The 17,120-nt window shown below is 40.9% G+C and overlaps 1 protein-coding gene across 1 annotated transcript in view; it reads left to right on the top strand.

Annotated features, from left to right (window-relative positions):
- si:ch211-203d1.3 (protein phosphatase Slingshot homolog 1) overlaps positions 1 to 17,120 on the top strand; it is a 41,456-nt gene that overhangs the window by 11,492 nt on the left and 12,844 nt on the right. Inside the window, exons 2-10 of the mRNA XM_028812281.2 lie at positions 11,308 to 11,349; positions 11,670 to 11,843; positions 11,925 to 12,040; positions 13,776 to 13,844; positions 13,932 to 13,997; positions 14,087 to 14,281; positions 16,057 to 16,150; positions 16,315 to 16,443; positions 16,547 to 16,593. Coding sequence (XP_028668114.2) covers positions 11,308 to 11,349; positions 11,670 to 11,843; positions 11,925 to 12,040; positions 13,776 to 13,844; positions 13,932 to 13,997; positions 14,087 to 14,281; positions 16,057 to 16,150; positions 16,315 to 16,443; positions 16,547 to 16,593 — 932 coding nt within the window. The remainder of the gene's footprint in view (positions 1 to 11,307; positions 11,350 to 11,669; positions 11,844 to 11,924; positions 12,041 to 13,775; positions 13,845 to 13,931; positions 13,998 to 14,086; positions 14,282 to 16,056; positions 16,151 to 16,314; positions 16,444 to 16,546; positions 16,594 to 17,120) is intronic.

The following is a 17,120-nucleotide window of genomic DNA, read 5'->3' as shown; positions in this document are numbered from 1 at the left end:
ACACAGCTAAAATAACAAAGGAGTGGCTTCACAACAACTCTGTGACTGTTCTTGAATGGCCCAGCCAGAGCCCTGACTTAAACCCAATTGAGCATCTCTGGAGAGACCTAAAAATGGCTGTCCACCAACGTTTACCATCCAACCTGACAGAACTGGAGAGGATCTGCAAGGAGGAATGGCAGAGGATCCCCAAATCCAGGTGTGAAAAACTTGTTGCATCTTTCCCAAGAAGACTCATGGCTGTATTAGCTCAAAAGGGTGCTTCTACTAAATACTGAGCAAAGGGTCTGAATACTTAGGACCATGTGATATTTCAGTTTTTCTTTTTTAATAAATCTGCAACAATTTCAAAAATTCTTTTTTTTGTCTGTCAATATGGGGTGCTGTGTGTACATTAATGAGGGAAAAAATTAATTTTAAATGATTTTAGCATATGGCTGCAATATGACAGAGTGAAAAATTGAAGGGGGTCTGAATACTTTCTGTACCCACTGTGTGTGTGTATGTATATGTGTGTATATATATAATATGTATGTATGTATGTATGTATGTATGTATGTATGTATATATAATATATATATATATATATATATATATATATATCGGGGTCCAATGCAGTAACGCTAAGCTACCTAACATGTATGTGTTTGGGCTTATGGAAGGCAGCTCACACTGACATGGGGAGAACATGCAAGTCCCAAGCAGGAAACCCCCAGCTCTTGAGCCCTGGTCTCCCTGCCACTGTGCCACCAATGTGCCCTAACAGATATCTGTTCGTTCAATCTCATGGAACTCTTGTAAAGCCCAAGAGCCCAAGTCTGTTCTGACAGTGGCAGCACCACCCCAAATTGGATCCCATATTGTTATATAGTGCCTTCAGAAAGTATCTCAAACCCCTTCTCTCAAGACCTCATAAAACAAAATCTGAAGTGTAGGCCTTTTTGCAGAGTTACTAAAAATAAAACGCAGCTGAACTATTCCATTGACACAAGTATTCAGACACCGTACTCCACTGAAGCCCCTTTGGCTGCAATTCCAGCCTTAAGTCGTCTTGGGTCTGATGACATAATCTTTACATACAGTATCTGGAGTTGGTGGATTTTTCTGCCATTATTTTCTGCACATCCTTGTCAGGTTGGATGAAGACCATCGGTGGACACGTATCTTCAGGTCTGTGTAGAGATGTTCGATTGGGTTCATGTCTGGCTGGGGAATTTAAGAGCATTCTCAGAGTTGTCCCTAAGTCACTCCTGTGTTGTTGTTGCTTTGTATTTGGGTTTATTGTCATGTTTTAAGGTGAAGCTTCAGCCCAATCTGAGATGCTGAGCACTCTGGATATCTGTGAACTTTGCTCTGTTCAGCTTTCCCTCAACCCTGTCAAGTTCCCAGTCCCTGCTGCCGAAAAAGAAGCTCGCACAGCATGATGCTTCCACCACCATGGTTCACTGTTGAAATGGTATTCTGCAGGTGGTGAGTTGTGCCTGGTTTACTTCAGACAGGACATGACTGATGTGAAAACCAAGAAACCGTTCAATCTTGGTTTCATTCCAACTCGAGAATTTTGTTGGTCGCAGTCTCGGAATCCTTTAGGTGTCTTTTAAATAGATAGATAGATACTTTATTAATCCCCAAGGGGAAATTCACATAAAAAGTGTCCAGGAAATGAGTCCACATAAAAGAAAGTGGTAGGAATGACCAGCGAGATAGAGAAAAAGGTAGAAAAATATAAAGTCGTACATGGAGCTGCTGGAAAGGCTGCCGCTCACAGCGGCACCAAACTGTAACTAGATTTGCGAACTCCAAGCAGACTTTCATGTGTCTTTACTGAGGAGAGCCGTCTGCCTGGCCACTTTGTCATGATTTCTAGATCGGTAAAGTGTTACAGTGGTGGGTGTCCTTCTGGAAGTTTCTCCTATCTCCACACAGGCTCTCTAGATCTCCGCCATTTTATTCTTGGTCACATCTCTTAACAAGGTCCCGCTTCCTTGATTGCTAACTTTGGCCAGCTCTAGGAAAAGTTCAGGTTGTTCCACATTTCTTCCATTTAAGAATTTCGAAAGGCCACTGTGCTGATTTCCACCTTTACAGTCGTTTTTAGCCTTCCCCAGATCTATGCCTCAACATGACCCTGTCTCTAAGCTCTACACGTACTTCCTTCAACCTCGTGGCATGGTGTTCTCTTAGCTGTTGGGCCTTCCATAGGCCAGGATGGGCCTTCCCTAGTTTTGTGCAGTCAGTTGAATTGACCACAGGTGGTATCCAAACAAGGTATAGAAAGATTGATTGATAATTGATTGTCTCAGGTAGTGATGGGCGGAGTGAAGCCTCACGAAGCATCGATATGTTTGAAGCAATTGTGTTGGAAATCGTATTGAAGCTTCGAAGCATTTGACACTCACCTCTCTAGGGACACCTCCTGGCCATTTTCATTAACGTTACGCAAACTTATGATCCACTTCAATGACGTCTGTTACAACTCTTATTGCTTTTATTTTGTCGCAGCTACAGACTGACAATGAAGAGAAGAGTTTGTCAGCAGCTTCTAATGTCTGATGTGTAAAAAATACAAATATAACTAACGCCGACAGGCAGAATGCACTATACGATAGCAAGAGTTAAACAAAATAAGACGCCTCACTCATGGATTCCCAGCTCTTTCAATTAGTGTTTACTTTTGCACTGTATCATTATAATCGCTCCTGTTATTAGTATTATAATTAACCCTCATCTTTTCTTGAGATCACATTTAATAGCATTAAATGTTTTCTTTGTTCTGACTTAATTAAAACGGAGTAGACAGAAAATAAACGTTTATCCCTGTACTTTGCCATGATATAGGTAAGCACATTTGAGAAAGAAAAGGTGAAATCTTTAAATCACAAATCTTATTATTCGATCAAGTATTAAAATATTTCATTTATTAATATTTTACAATATTTTTTGGAGCTCAATAGTAACGAGTTCGCTACGAAGAAAAGACGCCGTCAGTGGCTCAATTAACTAAGGTGGTTGCTTTTCAAATTCTGAGCGTAGTGTTAGCCAGAGTTCGATCCGAATTAAAGACTCCTCATAATTTAAAAAAAATAATCTCGAGTGAAATCTTTATAACCAATTTGAACTAAATAATTTTGAGAGATACTGTGGAAGGATCGCATAAGACATCTGTTCGGGAATCATCCCCACTTAGAATCGCCATCAAAATGCGATGACTAATTGCATAAGGCAGCTCACGTATTTACATTAATTCATCTTCTGTTCATCGCCATTTGACATCCATGAACCCATCCATTGAATAAGGCGATCACAAACCCACTGTGGTAGATCAGGTTGAATTTGCTCTGCTGCACCAAACATTCAAAGGTGTCAATCCGGAGCACATCAGAGAGGCTGAGAGACACGGCACTGATCAGTCACCGGCACACTGACACACGGACACACACGAGATACTCCAAGGTGACCAGTGCATGTATCAAGTGAGCATTGCACGTATCAAGGTCGGTATTAAAGATCCTCTTGAGTGCTGAGGCAACAACAAAAAGTAGTGGGATAAACACATCTGGACCTGCTGACGAAAAAGCATTTGCTTTTAACAGCAGCATCCCTCCCTCGTGAACACATCTTCAAGGTCTGGACAGGCGATCAGTAAAAAGTTGTCTTAGTCACAGCACAGTGCAATAATAAAACATTTCCTAAAACATGCAGATGTCCAGTCTGTATCATTCCTAAGCAATCTTCCAGTTATAGAGGCGCAATCCCAGTTACTAACACATTTACCGTGTAGCTCTCCCCCCACCCCCCCAACACTCAAAGTAAGAACACATTCCACCTTATTAAATATTTAAAAATTTAAACTGCTAAACCCGCCATCAACAACTACAATAACAGTTGAAATCATCACTCAAATATTTTTTTTTGTTAGACATAAAACAAGATGCCCATTTCCATTTGATAGATCTTTACTAGTGTTCTCGCCTTGCTCGCTCTTGGTCCACAGTGGAATTTGCTGTTAAATGAAAGAAAAAAAGAAAAACAGACTCTTTTGGGTCACAATTCACAATGGGTGGACGTGGGACCCGAACCCACGCAAGCTTTATTATGGAGTGGCAACGCTACTGCTGCACCACTAATGTTTTCAGCAGGGTGGATGTATATAATGCATGTTTTTTATGTATGTATGTAATGAAGACAAAAACAATTATATATAGATGTATACTATATGACATGCGTTCAGTGTTGCATGAAAACATTGCATGAGGCGAAGAATGGATATTTATGAGAGTATTCTAGTGAGAGATGTGTTGTCACCCGTATTACTAAAGCTCTTCTTTGCAGCATTATGCATTCTACAAGTCGGCATTTGTATGATGTGTAATTTATAATTTTATTTTTTGCCACAAAGTATTATCGGGCACAATCATTTAACATGTATGGATAATCCACAGACATTCTATTTCAATGGGAATTCTGAGTTTTTGAACTCTGTTGATGCCATATGTACTTCAAACGAGAGCTCGATGAATAATGATTCGAAGCACTAAGCAGACATGCACACTGGAATCGTCAAGCTTGGTTAGAAGCACTGAGCAGACCTGCAGACTGAGATTGCATCATGACGGGCTTCGAAGCCTCGAGCAGACGTGTAGTACTGAGATTGCATCATGACGGGCTTCGATGCCTCGAACATGCGCACTGGGTTAACAGGCTTCAAAGCCTCGAGCAGACATGAGTAGTACTGAGATTGGATTATGGTAGGGCTTCCAAGCCTTGAGCAGACATGGTCACTGGTTACTGAATCTTTGTGAAGCCTCAGCACACTCAAAGGCATTGACCTCTATATTTTGAGAGTCAATCTGACACTTACCGGTAAGTCTCTAGTTATATTTTATAATTCGTATTGACATTACACACTTCAGTTGATATAGTTAAACTACAATTCAGGTAGTTGCTGAGAATTAATTATTGTTCTTGTGGATTGCTGTGATTTCCTTTGCCTGATACATAGTGTCAAAGATATATTGTCATATATCAAGTTTTTTATATAATTATATACATAATATGAGGTAAATCGTGCAGCCTTTTTATGGAAAGCTTAATTTTGTTCAAAACCGTACGTCATATAGTATACATCTATATACATTTTTTCGTCTTCATTAGGAGAATACAACAATGATACTCTCGTGTCAATTAAACCAATTTAACGTGTATATGTCAAACAACATATTTCTGCATCCGCCGCAGTAAGAACAGTAGTAGTAGTTCAGTTGTGCAGAGCTCGTTAATTATCCCGATTAGGTGGCTCAATGGTATTGCAACTGTCTCTCAGTAACAACACCAGGGGTTTGCGTCGTTGATCCTCCACTTGTGAAAGGTTTTTTTTTTTTCACTTCCTCCGTTTAACAATATTTTCAGCTTGGATGGATAGCGAGCAAATCGAGGGAAGATTGGGCCGCCATAGTCGGGCAGGGGGCATGCGTCCCTAATTATATTTTGTATGTAAAGAGTTTCACTGTAAAACGTAATAAGCTTCATATTTGTGTGTTTGGAGACCCTGGTATCGTACTGAATTTGTATTGTAGAAAAACAAACTACTGTCCAGCATGCCTAAATGTGTCTTTTTGTTTCTGATCGCTATATGGCACTTCCAACTTGGGACAATTCGCTATAAACAGTTTCAGCCAATCAGTGCCTTCTAAACGTGCAGAATGACAGTGTGAACCTTTATTGTAGCGGCGCAGCATCTTCGTTTCAGTCAGTCATTGTCCTGTTAGACTGTTTACTGTTAAGTGCTGCTTGAGCTACCATTTATAGTACTTCAGGTGGCCTACCTAGTTCTTAAATCGATATTGAAATGCACACACAAGTCTCCTAAATTATTTATTGAAATGCCTATACATTTACAGTGTCCGTTTTAGGAAGTCGTAGTTTTTACTTGTTCCCGTTATTAGTAATTATAATTTCTCATTGTCGCATATTATTCGTTACTACTCGCGAGTCCCGTATCATTGAGATTCTGTTTTATATTCTGTATAAGCAAACTTTTTAAAAGGAGCGTTAATTGAACTAACTATAGCAGACTTGTCATCTTCTTAAAATGACTTTATTGATTTGATATTGACAATTAATCATAAGGTCAAAAATCAAGGAGGATATGAGTTTGCATGGACTGTGCTGTTTCTTTTTTTTTTTGTGACATCGCGTCAGTAGAGAGTGTATCACGTTAACAATGCATTCTGTCCTAAATGACAGTGCACACGCTTTTTGATATTTCCTAAAGGCCAGTGTGTCTCAATTTGCTCATTAATATATTTTGACAGTGTATTTTAGTGAGAATGATTATAAACATATTACCCATGTTCATTTATTTCCCTTGTAGATATGTAACGTTTGGTGAGCATAAATAAAAAGTAACACCACATATAATCGTTATGTTGCATTGTTTATGATTAACAAAATTCATAGTTTATCTGAAATGTTCTACTTATACAGTCGATTTATTCCACTTCTGAAGGTGTCGGTATTCTCCATTGCATTCCACCCCGAGTGTAACGTGTGCCAGTGCAACTGAAGGGTGGCAGACGAGCTCACGTAATGGGTGACAAGGCACATTCTCACCCTGATGCCGAGGCTCTTGTCATGAATATTCCCATCTTGTGCTTTTTCTCATTCTTGCCAGTTTACTATTATTATTGGACACGTATGTAGAGGAAATGCGTGTCTTATTTTATGTTTATGAAAGGAAGGACGGTAAAGCCTTGAATGAAACTGAGTGTTGATGCTTTGGGTAACAAGACAGGTAAGGAGCAGGGAACGTTAAATGTGACTGACTGTGGGGATTGTGGAAGTCGAAGATGGTTTAAGAATACAGAAACGACAAAAGCTTAGTCTTTCAATAATTCTATTTACATCAATGATTTACTCTGTTGTGTTGCAGTTCGGAAAATTACTTATTTACCAACACCCCCCCCAAGCAGCACAGCCTTTGATAAGATGCATTCAGAAGGAAAGGATGTTGCTGACAAAGTCAGGTGCTTTTTTGAAAGTTTGGCTCCAGATGTGCTTATCCAGCTGCTCCTTCTTGTCAGTACTTGAGTGATCTTTATGTTCACCTCTGGATTAATTCGCAAAGTTTCTTTACAACTTTTTGTCTCGTTAACGCAGAAATCCAGAGGCTTTCCTAAAATTGCTGAAGGCACTGCTGATGGCGTTGATTCTGTTTTAAAGACAGTTGTGATTAGTTATGCAGCACACGCTTTTACTCACATTGCTTTTTGGAAATCAATAATACAAATTAGTTACAGATCTGGGATTCACTGAATAGTAAAAATGTTTAATGAGGAGTGTCTTGCACATATACTGGTGTAATGACCACGTCGGCTTTAGTGAAGCGTTTCTTAGCCTCTCTGATATGATTGACGTGGGGTAGAATAGATTCTGGATTGTTGTAATACGTGCTACCTTATGCAAAATATGCTCATTAATTTGTTACAGATTCTAGGTGGACACGATTCCACACCAAGGAAAAAGGTGCCCCATGTAAATCGTTCATAATGTCTCCAAAATATATTTGTTAACTTACAGACAAGTACTACTTAACTGTTTTATACAAAATCCTTATTTCAACATATGCGAGCCCCAATTAGGATTTGAACTGGGGTTAGCGCACCTTATCGCTGTAGCACGGACAACTGCTTTTACGCTTTGAGCCAAAGCACTTTAGCAGACTAGTAAGTGACCAAATTGACGGCTGACTGCGCGGATATCAATGACGTCATTACGCTAGCGTGCCTCAAAATCACGTGACGGGCGCATTTGAAGCAAGCCGACACAGTGTCAAAACTTGAGTACAGTAATCCCTCACTTATCGCGGGAGATAACTGAATTTCCGCGAACTAGGGACACCATATTTATTTAATTATTTAACGTGTATTTGGACGTTTTTAAACCCTCCCTGTATTGTTTACAACCCACCCTTTACTCTATTAATAACGGGGACAACTGCTAAGCAATATGAAATCGGTAGATAAGTTTACACTTACTGTATAGCGAAGTACACGTAGCAGCTTGTAGGCGGTCATGACGTCGTCGACCTTGTTGCAAAGATTCCTAAAGCAGATTCCATCCAGACTACTGCCTTATCACGTCCACTTGCAACTTGTTTTGCACCCTGGTTAAAGGACACTGCGGCCGTAGATCTTATATGCTTTTCCTCCTTTTTAAATAAAAAGATTCGTGGACTCATTGATGCTGTAATGGTGTCCTGCAGCGGTGTAGCTGTTCCCTTCCTTCAACATATCCAAAACTTTTACCTTTTCTGCAATCATTTGCATCTTCTGTTGGCGCTTGGACACAGCCCCTGAAGCAGTAGCACGTTAATGCTGAATGAGTGAGATGAGACTTCCTGGTTAATGCAGCACTCCGTCGCTGAGCCAATCAGCAGCACACAGGAACTTAACTGCATGCTCTGATTGGGTAGCTTCTCAGCCATCCGCCAATAGCATCTCTTGTATGAAATCAACTGGGCAAACCAACTGAGGAAGCAAGTAAAAATACCCATTGTCCGCAGAAGCAGCGAAAAATCCGCGTTATATATTTAGATATGCTTACATATAAAATCCGCGAAAAGTGAACCGCAAAGTAGCGAGGGATTACTGTATCGAGCGGCCCATCACTAGTCTCAGGTGCATCCTGTTTTACGGATTTTCATTGAGATTGAGTTCAGCTGGCATAGCAGAGGGTCTGAATACTTGTATGGATGTGATAGTTCTCTTTTTTTAGTTTTAATAAATTTGCAAAAGTTTCTAAATTCTTGTTTTCCCTTTCTTTGTCATTCTGGAGTATTGAGTGTTGCTGGGCAAGGGGGACAAATTCATTTAAATGATTTTTGCTCAAGGCTGCAAAATAACAAAATATTGAAAAAGTGCAGGGGTCCGAATACTTTCTGAAGGCACTTTATATCCCTGTCCTTGACATGTGCAGTTCTTATGAGGTTGTCGATGATATTTGCTTAATATGGGAGTGATCATAATATTTTGACTTCTCTATGTGTGTGTGTGTGTAGGGGGGAGGGGTGTATGTTTGGGGTGTACCATGTCATGCAAAAAGTATTGAATCCCCTTGAAAGTCATCTTAATTTTTCTGCATGACGAAAGATTTGTCCACATATTTATCCAATCAACATTTTGAATGTAAACTCTTACGCTGTAACAGTACATTTCCAAATAAACAATTTTCTGTAAATATTTAACTAAACAAGAAAAACTCCAAAGTTAGTGTTTGCATAAGTATTTAAAACTCTGTGCTTTGGAAGCTCCAGGTTAAACAAAAGTGACAAATGAATCACAAACAACACAGAGGTGACGGTCATAATTACACATAATTAGGTACTACTCGTGAGTCCTTTCTGTCTCTCTGGATATAAAAAGCCACCTTTGTGAGGGCCTTAGTCTTTGTTGGACAATCACTGCAAAAATGAAGACAAAAGGAGCATTCTGCTGATGTGAGAAACAAATGTCATCAGGAGATGGCTGCAAAAAGATATCGAAGAGTAGGAATGTCCCATTAAGCAATGTTGGATCCATCATCAAAAAGTGGAAGGTTCATCACAGCACCAACAATCTCACTGAAAACTAAACGTCAGAGCAAGACGTCAACTGGTGGGTTAGGCGACTGAAAATGCACCCGTCCCTCTTTGAATTCTGTAAAGCTCTTAGGGTGAAACTGGAAGTGAAGGTGCAGAGGGTCCACAATTTCAATAGCTCTCCATAAAGCAGGTGTTTGTGGGAGGGTAGCAAGGAAGAAGTCATTCCTTAAGAAGGGCCACATAAAAGCATGTATGGCATTTGCTACAAAGCATGAGAAAGACCCAGTTAAGATGTGGGAAAAGGTTTTATGGTCAGATGAGACCAAAATAGAACTTTGTGGCCAAACGTCAAAGATGTGTTTGTGTCTTAAAACCAACACTGCCCAGATCTCAAGAAACACCATAAATATTGGAGTGGCAGCATCATGCTATGGGGATGCTTTTCATGTGCTGGGACTGGGAGTTTTGTCAGATGGATGAGCTTACATACCACACAATATTACAGAAAAACTTGTTCCAGTCTGTTAAGAACCTACTGCTTGGGAAAAGATTTGTCTTTCAACATGACACTGGAATGGCTCTAAAACAGAAAGGTGAATGTTTTGGAATGGCCAAGTCAAAGCCCTGATCTTAACCCTGTTGAGAATCTGTGACACAATTTGAAAACTGCTGTCCAGAGACGCCATCCTTCCAACCAAGAGGATCTCCGTAAAGAATGGGGACAAATCGGTCGTGAATGATGTGCAAAACTGGGACATACATGCATACGCAAAAGGGTTCCTGGCACAGTATGAATGTGTAGCACTTTAATACTAATGCACACACTTGACTTTTGAGCTGCTCTTCTTCAGTGAAATATCCACAGAAAATGGTTTATTTTGACATTGGAAGTGTTTTGTTACAGCATAAGAGTTCACATTCAAAATCCTGAATGGGTAAATATGTGCACAAATTTCTTTCTCATGCAGAAAATGAAGATGATCTGGTGGTCTATAGAGTGAAGCAACATCCATGAAATAAATTCCTTTTTGGTAGGGACAGGTGGAAGGATCCAGAAGGACTCCATGAAAATGTTGGGGTGCCAGTCGGGTTGCCCCTTTTTAATCCTAATTTGATTACTATCAAAGAAAATGGGTGCTCAATGGAAAAGAAAAACCACAGTAGCAACAGAAATAAAGTTGGCCTTCTTGACTGTTTGAATCAGTAGCTTGGTAGAGAAGGTCTTGAGTGAGATCTCTGTCCTCTATGAATTTTAGGTCCAGATTGAGACTTCTCTTTCCCTTTGGGGCATTTACTCTTATGGGGCTCTGACCAAAGGAGGTGGACTCCGATGCCTTCAGTGGGTGTTTTCTTGGCACTGCAGGTGAGAAAAGAGATAACGTTTAGTGACAACACCCTCTCCCCCCTAGGGTGATGTTGCTTACCTGTGATGATCCCAGAAGGTGATGCGCATGCTTGGTACATTTTAAAAGCTGATTGGGACACGATGATTTCCATGAGGACTGCCGGGCATGCCAAAGTCCACTGGGTATAAGAACCTTGGAGCTGTCATTATAAAGTTCCCTGATCCCCAACATCCTGGACCTACCGCTTTGAATTTTGCAGGATTTGGATTAGGATGGTGTTGAGTGTGCCCCTTCACGGACTTGCTGCTACTTACTGGATAGATGAAGATACTTAAAGCTACAGATCCACAAGCTCTTAATTATACTTTTCTGTCATTTCAGGATGAAGAACCTCCAAAAAGAGGAAGATTGCAAAAAAGGCAAGTGACACTTCACTTTTTTTTAAGTCTTTCCTTTTTTCTTATCAGTTACCGCAGCTTGTTTCCAACCCCTGGTGTTCAGTGGAGCAGGACTATTATGCCTAGCTTTTGGAGGAAATGGATGTCTTTAATTCTAAACTGATGATGTGTGTGTGTGGGGGGGGGGGGGGGGTTCTGGGGTTGGGGTGGTAATTAGAAACGCTGACCAAGACAAGTGGAGGTGTAAGTGTGAATGTGGAAAGTGTCTTTGGAGGGTTTGGCAGGTGATGCTTATCATGTTTGCCCCTCACTTCTCCTTTACTTTGTGGTTTTTCACTCAGGGAGAGTTTTGTCCTAGTGAAAGGGGCAGCTCTCCTCCTGCAGGATAATGAGGATGTGGACCACCGCGATGTCTCTCCCACTTTGCTCTCCCTGATGAGATCAAAGAGCTCGGGTTCCCAGCAGCGCCACCTGCAGTCAATGCTGGAGCTGTTACGGCCAGAAGATCAAATCCGACTGGTGAGTGGCTGGGAAGGATCAGGGAATTGATGGAGGGACTTGTGGTGAACTCTCATAACCTGCCACCTTGTGTCATTGCAGGCTGTGCGTCTGGAGTCAGTGCAGCTGGATCGAATTCGGTATCTAGTCATCGTGACCACAAGCGCAAATGAGGATGAGAACATCTTGCTCGGCATGGACTTTCCAGACAAAGAGAAGTAATCTTTGTGTTTGTAGTAATGATGGACATTGCAGTTCACTTTACTGATTTGATTTTTTTTTTTTCAAACTATTTAAGAGATTTGATTTGTTTGATTTACTTCTAGGACTTGGAGTCAGGAAGTATTCTTTTTGGTATAAGTCGGGTCTTGAAACCTGAAAAATCGATCATAAAATCAGATCCCGACTTATATAATGTGTTTAACAAGTTCATTTGAGGGTAAACAAGTGTAATGATGTAGGCGTCTATGGCCTGATGTGTGTTCGGGGGTTCTTGTCTTTTGTTTAAACTGACCAATATGGTAGAGAGTCGGTTTCCTAACCAGTAGTTCTGTGGTTAAATAACGACGTGTATGTTGCCTTCCTTCAGTCAACATGGAAAATACATTAGCATATTAAATACAGAGGAGTCGGAGTCAGAAGTACCAGAAACTAAGGTGTTGGAGTCGAAGGATTTATCTACCGACTCCACAGCTCTTTTAACCATTCACGTTTCTGTGACCAAAACAATCTGTTGAAACCCCTCAAACTACCACCACTAGTATTAGATTTGTAGTAATTAAGAAAGAGCAAGTCACTAAATTCATCAAGAAAAAAATAGACTAATTGAGAATATTGAGTGATGACCATGAGGCCACCTGCTTCCTAGACAGGGGTGGGTGGTGTCAGTAAGAATCCTCCATTGTCTATCAAACCACCTTAATCTGATCTGAGGCACCCATGACTTGTGTAGATTAGCTACTTCAGTCTTCTGGTCCACTGTTGGACTGTGAACAAAAGCGCCAGGTTTTGGTCCCGGAAAGTGAACAACTTGTGACAGGTGTTAAGAGTTAATCAGTCCTCACTTTTAATTGTGTCCAGTATACATTTAATGTAGTGAGACCTCAAACAGAGTGTGACACTCCCAGAAGGAAAACCAAGAGAAAAGGGTGAAAATCCAAAGGATGAATGCTTAAGTAGAGGGGGTCATTACCAATATGGGACTTGTATGCCATATTTAATAGAGAGCATGATACATTGCACCACCAAGGTAGATAATAATCCACATTTTACCCTAAGCACTTCCCTGTCGGCCCTTGTTTAAGTTAGTGCTAGTGTTGGGTCAGTACTAATGTCAATACAGTACTCGAGTATCGTACCTCAGTACCAAAATGATCCTAAAGCAAATAACGGAAAACAACTCTTACTCCCCCGACTCCAAGCTGCTTTGTCACCCTAGACTGCTCGCATTCTTGCTGTACGGTTCACCTGCACTCTGTGGAAACCCAGTTGCCACACTCTACCCCAGTTCTGCCAGGGTCCATCCAAGGCACATGAATTCTTAATGAAGCTTTCCCTCTTGGTGTCTCAAGCATATAGATACTCGCATATCATAATGCAGAGTGGGGTGGGAGCACCATTGAAGTTTCAGGTGTGCTGATACACACATACTTGTTCGAAAGGTGGGTGGTTTTTTGGTGGGGTATGAATACAAGGTTCTGGTACTAAGTTTAGCTTTAATGGTGGTTAGTGATGTTGGAAAAAAATTTGAGTAGTTAGGTAAACATTTTTTAATACTGGAACACAACACTAGCCAGTACTCTCATCCATGTTTGTCTTCAGTGAAGAGCACTAGATAGGTTGTGGCTGCCTTTCATTCAGTTCATTCAGTGGATTCACCTTACATTGGAACACACTTGCACATTTCACAAATGTCACCTTCAAGACATAAAATTGTGTTTGTCTCTCTTTTAGGGACATTTGCACCATTGGCCTGGTCCTGCCCATCTGGAGTGACACCCAGGTCTACTTGGACGGCGATGGGTCAGTCTGTGTTTGTATGCGTATATGCATGTGTCTTTTTTTTTTTTTTTTCTATTAAGAAGCCTCATAGTTTCTTCCTCTCCACAGGGGCTTCAGTGTCACCACTTCTGGACAGACTCTCATCTTCAAGCCGATTTCTGTGCAAACCATGTGGTAATCCTTTTGCCCACTTGTGGTCCATTTTATTCTCACAAATCGCATATGTGACATGTTTCACAGTCATACATTTCTGCATTGTCCAGGTCAGTCCTTCAAGTTCTACACAAGACCTGTCAGTCAGCCTCCATTAAGGGCTTAGTACCTGGCGGATGCAGCCTGGACTGGGCAAAGATTTATGAAGCAAACATTGAATCTGATCGGATCTGCATCAACGAGTGGCACATGATGAGTGATCTGGAGTCTGTACGGCCCGATTCTTGCTTCAACAACACGTCCAGGTAAAGGTGGGGGTGAGAGAAGTGGTTTTGGCAGGCAGCTCTTCAGGAAAATCTTTACGATGAGAGGAGGTTCAAGTAAGCAGAGAAACTCTGTATTTAGGACATTGATATGAGGGAAGATTTTGACTATAGCAAGGGATTTCCAGCTTGACGTTTAGTATAGTGAGACCTTTAGGGAGGCACCATATAATTTAGTCATGAGCTAAGGCATAAGACTCCTGTTATGAGAAAATGTGACTGGCAGGAGACACTTCAGTATGACAAGATCTTGAGTTTAAAGGGTCAATTTGCAGCATATTGGGACCTCAACATGTGCCTCATTATAAGGCCTTGAATTGACAAATATGATTTCCAGTATAAGGAGACTCGAGTTGAGTCCAACACGTTTTGAGAAACAAGACCTTAGAAGTAGGTTGACATTCACTGTAGTGGACTTGGAGAAGAGGAGGAAACTCCAGAGAATAAATACGTAACTAAGGGGTGTCACACAAAATATGCTACATACAGTATATAGTGGGAATTTTCCTGTGTCTGCAGTAGTCTTTAGAACAAGATCCCAGATTAAAGTGAAACATTATAAAATGAGCCTTGAATCTGAGTGGCATGCACCCAGGCATAATGAAAGTTAAGGAAACAGGAAGACATCCACTATCACAAGACTTTGTGAGTTTTTCTCACCGCATGGACACCTTGAATTTGAGAATGACTGTACCAGCATAAGACCTTGAGGTGACGCTTGAGGTTCCTAGTATGAGAAGACACTGAGTTGTCACCAACACTCTCAGTGTGGGCTTTTAAGGTACCAGATGTAGTTGCTCAGACGGAAGCATGTCACTTGCAGCTTAGAAGCTGTCCCGTTTACAAGGTGAGGGGGGAATTTTCTATTCTCTGTGATGCACTTTTGTAACCCAAAGATTTCCAGCAGTGCCTCAGAGTGAACTGTTAGACTGAAACAAGGAGATATATTAAGTTGAATAAGACAAAGGGACTGTCCGTTTAATAGGATCTTTAGTTGGCAAGGCTTGCCATCCTGTGAGACCTCAAGATGAAGTTGATGCTGCCATTATGAAAATTCGGGCGACAGAATTTGTAGAGTTGTTACTTGTAATGTCTCCCTTTTCTTGTGTTTTCTGATGAAATTCAGATTGGTGTTTTGAGATAAATGAGAAATGTCTTTTGATTTGCTGGTCAGTCTGCACAAAAGTAGCTAAAGATTAATCAGATTAGCTATGTATGTGAGATATATAGAGGTTTGTTTTTTTTGTTAAAAATGATATGTAATCCAAGGGTATTAAACACATATTCTATGGATCCAAATACAAAGCAACCAGAAAAATACCATTTTTGGCTGATCTAAATTTTTTATTTTGCATTATCGAAGGTGGGAGGTCAGCATTACAAAGTAGGCCCTTTCTGAGCCGTTTTCCTGGTATTCATGCTTGTATATACAGTACTTGCAATAACCTTAAAGTCCCACGTGTTCAATAAATACAGGATACCTCGGGATGATAGTGTAAAATATGAAAAAAAAAAAAGCAACATCGCTGCTAATGGAGTTCTGCCTCGGACGTCTATTTCCCGACACGAATGAGACCAACTTCCCTTGAGCTGGTTGAGTTCTATGATAACCAGCTCTCAGATGTGAAATTTTTTTTCCCATGTGACGGATAGCATGTGAATGCAGCATTTCTGATCTCTGTGAAGAGAAGGAAAACTCCTAGTAGATGGGGAGTTCCAGCAAAGGCTCTGCTGATTTCATGTCTTGTGCCCTACAGCCCATCCGAGAGAGAGCAGACTCAACAAAAGATCCGGTCCGTACTCCGTAAAATCATGAGCACCAAAGACCTGGAGTGCATCACATCCAAAGAGGTTGGTATTTTCTACCATTTTATTTTTTCGTATTTGTGCGGAGTGATGCTGATGTGTGTGTGTGTGCTGAAATGAAAGAGACTTGTGGTCAGTAATAATGAACCAAGCTTTGACCACAGGCAGTGAACGTCTAAATCTGAGAAACGGCATCCTTATCTTTGCAGATTCGTAGTGAGCTGGAGCTTCTGACCGGCAGTGACATGCGGGAGCACCGAGAATTCATTGACAATGAAATGATGATAATTATGGCCCAGATGGACAAACCGTCCAAGATCTTTGACTACCTCTTCCTGGTGAATAGGTTTTCTTGTTGCCAAGATTTGTTGAATGTCTCTAATTAGAGTGGCATCTGTTTTAACTCGGGATTACCATTCTGTTCTGGGTTTGTTTTTGTAGGGCTCTGAATGGAATGCAGCCAACTGGGAAGAACTACAGAGAAACAAGTAATTACCGTCTTTGCTTGTAGAGTGGCAAGTGTGCAAAACCAACCTTTCTAGCAGACATATCAAATTTTACCTAACTTTCCATAACCGCACAGTAGACAGCAGCATATTGCTTCCTTCATGGCTCAGTAGTCCATCATCATTACAAGAAAGGCTTGGACAGGCAGGTCCCATTGAAATTCTACTAGTTGATAGTTTGCTTTGACTCCCAGAATGTCACCATTCCTGAGTAGAAATGATCATTGTGACACCCATGAGCCGAATGTCACTTATCATGCATGAGCTGATGGCTCAACTTACTTGCACTGTTTGGCCACTCAAGGGGAAGGCGGTATTATTGACCCACATTGACCTTTGAGCAGACTAAACAGTTGAACGTTGTACACTATGGAAATGTGACGATTAAGACACCTGCCAGTGAGGACCCATGTATAGACTCCATATTTGCTTTTCATGACTTTCACTGCCAATGAATACACTCAACAGTTGAACTTTACAGTTTGGTACTCTTCAAAAAACAGTTCTTT

The sequence above is a fragment of the Erpetoichthys calabaricus genome, chromosome 10 (assembly GCF_900747795.2).
Source record: "Erpetoichthys calabaricus chromosome 10, fErpCal1.3, whole genome shotgun sequence".
NCBI lineage: Eukaryota > Metazoa > Chordata > Cladistia > Polypteriformes > Polypteridae > Erpetoichthys > Erpetoichthys calabaricus.
The sequence above is the reverse complement of the archived record's forward strand: the minus strand, read 5'-3'. Positions and strand labels throughout refer to the sequence as shown.